Here is a 7,673-nt window from a genome sequence, read left to right as displayed (position 1 = left end):
TATTATTATTATTATTATTATTATAAATAATTATATATTATTTATTCATATATTATTTATATTATATTATTATTATAAATGTTGGTTATTATTATTATTATAAATAATTATATATTATTTATTCATATATTATTTATATTATATTATTATTATTATAAATATTGGTTATTATTATTATTATTATTATTATAAATAATTATATATTATTTATTCATATATTATTTATATTATATTATTATTATAAATCTTTGTTATTATTATTATAAATATCATTTGTATAACTTAGTGAACACGTTTTGATTATGATTTTCTAACATGTGGATAATTTATGGCCCTAAATTTATTTATGGCCTTAAATTAATTCATAAACCTAAATTAAGAAAAACAAATTTAGTAGAAGATTCTGACACCCCCTGAGAATGGATTGCTCTGTCTATAAAAAACGCTAGCAAACAGTAACCGATGGGAGAGAGTAATGTTGATACTCTTGCATCCAAGATACATTCGAGTGTCAATCTCTTATTTGTTACATTGCACGTTTGTATAATAAACTTGTTATGACTTACTTTGTTTGTTGACACTCATTTTAACTGATTAAGTTATACTAATGGATATATCAGATTTGGCGACAAAGGATTCAAGAACAAACTCACATCCAATCTATATCAAATATGACAATGAAGGATTTGAGAATGAACTCACATCTAATGTATATCACATTTGTTGATGAATGATTTGAGTACAAAATCACGTACAATCTACAACAGATTGGCAAAAGAGAACTTGACTATTAACTTGCACCTAATCTATAGAAGACTGGCAACTGAGAATTCAATTATGAACATGTGACAAATCTATACAACAGATTGGACCACAGAGAATGAGCTTTCAACACATAGCAATTTGCTAAACTTGGATGAATGATGTAGAGCTTTTCTGTTATCGTATTAGGTTGAGCACAGAGAAATGGAAAAAAAGAATAATTCAATGCACCCGGAAATATTACAAGCTTGAACCAGGATTTGAATTATTAAAAGAATATAAAACGAGCACAAATAAATAAATTTTTAAAAAAGTTTCTCAACTGAAGGCAAACAAAAAATAAAACCAACAGTGACATCTAAAGTTAAGGTAAGAAGTAGTTTTTTGCCCCCTCCCCTCCCATTGAAAAGAAAAAGTAAAACTATGTTTTCTTAGCAAAAGTATATAATCATTGGTCAATTGTTTGGTTAGATTTTGTGTTACATGTATATATTATATATACATGTTGTTGTTTTATACTGAATACAGAATCATTAACAGAATTAACAAACATGGTAGGCACCGTGGTACAACAATTACAACTCTTTCTACAGTGACAAGAATATTACCAGAAACAAGAAAAAGATTTATAGAAACAACAGGCAAATTGTAAAACAGCAGGGCATTTTTTAAAATATTGTTAAAGGATGAGAACAAGGTTCAATCACTTTTTCTGCAGAGGGCATAGTGAACTCATTATCAAGATTTATATATAAATCTGCAGAAGGAATAACTTATCCTGCATATTTCAAAAGGCATAAGACAACTTTTGCAAAAAGATTTCAATCATGGTCCGATGAAGAAAAAATTATGTTAGTACTACAAAAGTTAAGTGCTTATGAAAACATGAAATATACAAATTACATTTTGTCAAATAAACCGGAAGAGATGTCACTTGAAGAAATTGTAGAAAATGTTTGAAGAACTGGATAGTTTATTTTATACCAAATAAAAATGTTTGAATATCATTAAAAAAGATGAAGATTTTGTAGTATACGCCAAGAAAGTTAATGTCCAGTGTGAATGGTTCAAACTTAGAGACCTTAATGAAAACATGTTTTAGTGTACAGGGCTTGACATCGAATAAAGATAAAGTGATTCGGTCAAAAATTTTGACAATAATATGGAGATTAATTAATATCAGTTAAATGTTGCCGAACATTAAAATCAAACATGACTACAAAGAAAGAAAAAAGAACTTTATGAAAAAAATCATGAAAGAAAAATTTGTTGCAATGTTGCACCTTCATCAACCATCTTTACTTGATTTTTTTCTCACTTCTATTCCTGAATCATGTTCTATTTTCTCTTCTCCTCCATTGGGTTCTTCTGATCATGCTGTTGTTGATGTTGACATTGATTTTTTTTTTAAGTTTTATATTGATTATTCAATTTCTGTTTGTCTCAGTCCGGTTTCTTTTCTTATTGGAAGGAATCCTTTGTTTTTCCTATCTTTAAAAATGCTAGTGATCGGTCTGACCCAATTAAATATCATCTTATTAGTCTTCCCTCAGTTTTTTTTTTTTTTGAGAGATTGGTCAACAGCTTGTTCTTCATTTTCTTTGTATAGTTTCTTTCAAATGTTCCCTTTTTTACATAACATTTCGCTGACTTTTTTCTTTGGTGAAGAACGATTGCATGTCAAAATTACTATAAGTTCCTTTCTCACACCAGTACAACAATGATCATATATTATAATGTTATTTAAAAACGAGGCTACATCTAAGGGATTGCCAGATTGGTCTTTTTAAAGCCAAATTTCATGAATTCAGTCTTTTTTTAAAAGCAGTTTTGCCTTTAAAAATTGTATTTGTCATTTTGAAAAGTGCAACAGGTTGTATCAATGAAGTTGTTTGAGATTGTGTCGGAACATGTTAACAGAATCATTTGGAACCGTACCGGGTTGTGTTCATGGAATTGTTTGGGACCATGCAGGATCATGTTTATTCCCCCTTTTTTTTTTTTCATTTTTCTTAAACTTTTTCTTCTAGGGGATGGGACATCCAACCAGATGTCTGACATTTACCCCTATTTTAGTGAGTCCAACCAAGAGATCTTTTCAGGATTCTAGCCGTCCCTTTCAGTGCAATCGTTTGTATTTCACTTGCACTTGGTTCACCGGGTATGCTTGCTATGTACTTTTTAAAGTTCTTTTTCATAAGCCCAGTTGCTCCTATGATGACTGGTATAATTGAAACGTCTTTTAATTTCCAATTTCGTTTCATATCATACATAAGTCCTTGATACTTTGTAATCTTTTCCCTCTCAACTCTGTTAAGCCCTGTATCATTGGGTACACTGACCTCTATTACGGTCGCTTTTTTGTTTGCTCTGTCCCAAATCACTATATCTGGTTTAACAGCTGCATTTTCAAGATATGTAGCAGTAGGGATTATGTGTTGGGTCACATTAATGATATTGTTTGTGTTGAGTCATATAGACAAAAGCTTTCGGCTTATGTTTGTTGTTCCATTGACGTGATGGTTGTTGCAGTCATACTGCCACATATGATAAATATATCTATATATATTGTAGCAGACGAAACTGCAAAAAACATAAGCAGGAGCGAATTCTTGTGGTTGGAGATTTTGAATATACTTCCTTCCTGGTTTGTCCAATCAGAAGCTAGTTCTCAGTCATGTGACCGAGTTTACAAACAGTTAAACCAGCAACAAACTTTCTTTCTTCCTAGATTTTGGACAAACAACAACTCCTCCACATGGAATTGACTGTCACCCCAACTTCTATCTTGGGACTTAACAAACCAACACCTGGCCTTCGGGCTAGGAGTTTGAATACGAACAAGCCAACATGGCTACCTCCGCCAAAAGCTTTTGTAAACTTTAAGTGAATAAATACTCAAATATATTCAAATTTCCTTAATCTGTGGAGCTATGAATTTACTGGTATTGGCATAAATTGAAACATCATTATATGAAACTAGTCATAAATGCAAAAAAAGTTCACACCCTTCAGTCCGCTGCAACAAGTGGGGACTTTGACGTTATTTTTAGACATGAGCAAACAGCTGGCAGAGAAGATGACAGAAAGGTCCGATGAACCAGAAATCAACATCTTCCCCTCTGATACAACTACCACAATACAATGTAATCAACACTAGGATTTCATTCAAAATGAGGTGATATTTTTAGTCACATGAGAGGATACAAAATATGCCTCATACATCGACTTCATCAAGCCTAAATACGACTGGGATTAGCATGGCAACATAGTACGCCCCACACTACACTTAAATACTGCACTAGTATAAGGACATTACGCAATGTATTAAGCCTACTGATGCAAGCGAACATCAAACTTAACACCACATTAAGACCATTGGACAACCAGCATATTTATATCCAAGACAACTTCCACCACACAAGTTAGCAAATGCTAAGAAAGAATTTGAAGAGATATTGGCAGATAACATCAGCCATCCTTTAGGCATATCTTATGCCTCACTGCTACATCTTATACCCACATCTGATGGGCGATTCAGAGTCTGCGTGGACTAGCAGAAGCTCAATGCATCCACAATGCTTGACCGGTATCCTGTTCCACATATCCACGATTTTGCCTAAGGCTTGCAGGAGGCCCTGCATTTTCTCAAAAATTGACTTGACCAAAGCATATTACCAAGTTCCAGTTACTCTGGAGAGCATCCCAAAGACAGCAGTCAGAACCTCTTTTGAACTTTGAATTCCTAAAAATACTCTTTGGACTGCACAACACAGCCTAGATGTTCCAAAGGACAAAGTTCTGCATGGCCTACTATATGTCTATGCATATATTGACAACATCTTAGTGGCCAGCAGAAATGCTAATATTCATAAACACCATCTACCTGAAAGCCATACAGGATTTCCTAATGCCCACTTCTATAAAGCAACTGTGATGCTTCTTGTGAATGGTAGACTTTTACTGCCAATTTATTCCTGGATGCTCAAACCTCCTCAATCTCTGACCAATCTCCTCCAGAGAAAAAACAAAGCCATCACTCTGGAAACTGACCAGGAAAAGGCAAAGAGATAATGGCAATAGCAAAGAAGAATGACAGCCATTGATATTTGTTTAAAGATGATGGATATTATATTTTATTTACTAAGAATCAAAATGATAAATTGTAGGTAATGGAAATCATATATTCAGGATTAGTCTAAGTGAGTGAAACAGGTAACTGGAACAGGTGGTTACACATCAGTGGGCTCTCGAACAGGTAACTGGATGAATGAACTCTGTATGTGTATATCAGTGGATAACTGGTACTTTGTCTGGACAGACAAGAGTGCAGACCAAAGCAGCCTCTGAAATGTTAATTAGGCATTGTCTCTCTCCACTCCAAGAGTTGGCCTCAGAATATGCACTGAAGATTGATGTGGGGCTTATTAAGTCTCATGATGATCAAGCTGATCAACTTACACGAATACCACAGTAATAGTTAAATTAAATCTGTAAGATGACGAAACTCAAAGAATCTGTGTATATCCATAGCCACAGATCACAATGTTTCTCAAGTACAGGCAATCCATCAGTGCAGCAGACTCTCTGGTGTGAAGAGGACGTTGTACTTTGTAAAGTTAATCAATCCAGGAATAATTGAAGATGAGGTGCAGACAGTGGTTTGGGATTGTAAAGAATGCCAATCCAGCCCCAGTGCATTGGAACCCGGGTAGGCTTAATATCACAGAAAATTGGAGCAGGGTTGCTATGGATACAACCCATTTCAGAACTCAGCTGTAAATGACATTGGTAGGTAGTCCTAGCCGTTTTACCATTTGGAAGCAGTTGCACTCACAAGAAACTGCTAGCATCATCAAGCAGTTGGAAATTGTGTTCTGTGAAAGAGGGTCAGATATCACACAGCATTTTGTGGAGAAAGATTTACTGAATTTGCACTGATGTGGGGTGTTAAGTAGCGAGAAGCAGAGTGAACACAAAGCCGATATTGAGTTAAGAATATGCCGCAGCTTTATTGCCTAAATTATGGTGCTCTGCAAAGCTAGTCGTGTTTTCACATGCACAGTTTCGCAGGAGATTGTAGTCATAGCTATGTACTTTGTTGTAACCGCAGCTACATACTTCATAACATACGCCTTATTCCTCATTGGTTCTTGGTTTGACTGAACGAGATGTGTGGTCTGTTATAGTCGGTGTGTGTGTGTGTGTGTGTGTGTGTGTGTGTGTGTGTGTGTGTGTGTGTGTGTGTGTGTGTGTGTGTGTTAGGGTGTGTAGTCTCTCAGTCGTGCAGGGAGTTTAATCACCCGCTTAGACCTACAAAGTTGTTTCTCATGTGTTGGGGATCGTTGTGGTCCTGGGTTGCCTAAGGGCTCTTTGTTTTAGATGGCTGTGGCATGGAGCCTACACCCGTTGGGAGAGTGGTTGGTTGATGGATGCGGATTCTGTTTCTTCTATAACATATTCCGTTTACTTCGACCCCCATAACTGCATGGTGCTACTTTACTAATGACTGTGCCCAATTCCCAGTTGCTTTTAGGGATTTGTGGGTGGCATTTCACCCTTACAGGCTGTCCTATGGTGAGATTGGGTAGTGGCTTAGTATGATGGTCATAATATGTTTTTGCTGTTTGTCATTTTTTTATGAGGCTATCTTGTACCTCTGCTTGCACTTGCTGTGTGTAATCTGTGGTTTTGCAGGGTAGCATGGAGTGAGTGCGCCTGAAAAAGAATCTTTGTGTTGGTGAGCTGTGCATCCCAGGTGTGGCAGCATTACGCCATTCCAGTATGACTTTCCACGTGTCCGTGCCTTCTTTTGTCGATTTCTTTATCATGTTTTTCATTAATTTCACTGCTGCTTCGGCCCATCCATTCGATTGATGGTGGTGAGGACTAGAAGTTATGTGTTCAATGTCCCATGATTCCAGAAATCTATGGAAGTCACTGCTCGTGTAGTTAGTCGCATTGTTAGTTATCATTGTTGCTGGTGCGCCATGTGCAGTGAAGATGGGCTTTGAGCATTTTGACGAGGGAGTTCCCACTTAGGTCTGGGAGCAGGCTGACCTCCACAAAATCAGCGTATATGTCAACCAATATCACAAAGTATTTACCGTTTAGCTCAAAGCAGTCACTGGCCACACACTGCCAGGAGTGTACTGGTATTGGGTGGGTCATCAGAGGTTGTTGTTGAGGTTGGGTCAGTTGACAAGTTTCACACCTTCGGACTGCCTTGGTAATCTCTGCATGCATTCGTGGCCAGAACATTATGTCGCGGGCTGTGTTCAGTGTGTACTGAATGCCCAGGTGAGATTTGTGTGCTCTGATGATCATCTCAGGTCTGAGTTTGGTTGAAATGATAAGTTGTGTGCCTCGGTATGCTAGACCATTTTCAAAACACAGTTCATCACGGTATGGCCAGTATTCTCTAATGTTTAGTGTGCTGTAATGTTTGTCCTCAGGCCAGCACTTTTTTTGTAATCTTTATTAATGTCTGTCATGTTGTGTCATGACTGGTCTCTTCTCGAATCTCTAAGAGCCGGTGGTCTGTAACAAAGAGGCTGTCTCCCATATTGATGTGTTCCAAAGCTTTTTAATCTGAATAAATGCTGTTTCGTGTTGTGACAGCCAGTCAAAGACAGATTCCTTGTCCAGTAAGCATCGCAGTGGTTCACATACTGTACTGAGTTTGGGTGCAAACTTGGCGAGGTAGGTAGTTTACGACTCCTAGTAATTGCTGAACGCCTTGGATGTCTGTAGGGCGTTGCATCTCTGATATTGCTTTGACTTTATCCGGATCTGGTGCCAGCCCTTGTGCACTGAAAGTATATCCCATGTAGCTAACAGAGGATTTTTCTGAAGATGAATTTATTAGAATTGAGCTTTACTCCTTCTTTGCGGCACCTTTATAGAAGTGC

General features: G+C 36.7%; 1 protein-coding gene across 1 annotated transcript; it reads right to left on the bottom strand.

The window, feature by feature from the left end:
• Positions 1 to 6,392: 6,392 nt before the first annotated feature.
• On the bottom strand, positions 6,393 to 6,737 carry LOC145268389 (uncharacterized). The gene has a single exon (XM_080123945.1). The coding sequence runs from the start codon at positions 6,735 to 6,737 to the stop codon at positions 6,393 to 6,395; it is 345 nt and encodes a 114-aa protein (XP_079980071.1).
• Positions 6,738 to 7,673: the final 936 nt, after the last annotated feature.

Source organism: Euprymna scolopes, chromosome 43 (assembly GCF_053919585.1).
Source record: "Euprymna scolopes isolate OS-2025 chromosome 43, ASM5391958v1, whole genome shotgun sequence".
NCBI lineage: Eukaryota > Metazoa > Mollusca > Cephalopoda > Sepiida > Sepiolidae > Euprymna > Euprymna scolopes.
This window is presented reverse-complemented; position numbering and strand designations above follow the sequence as displayed.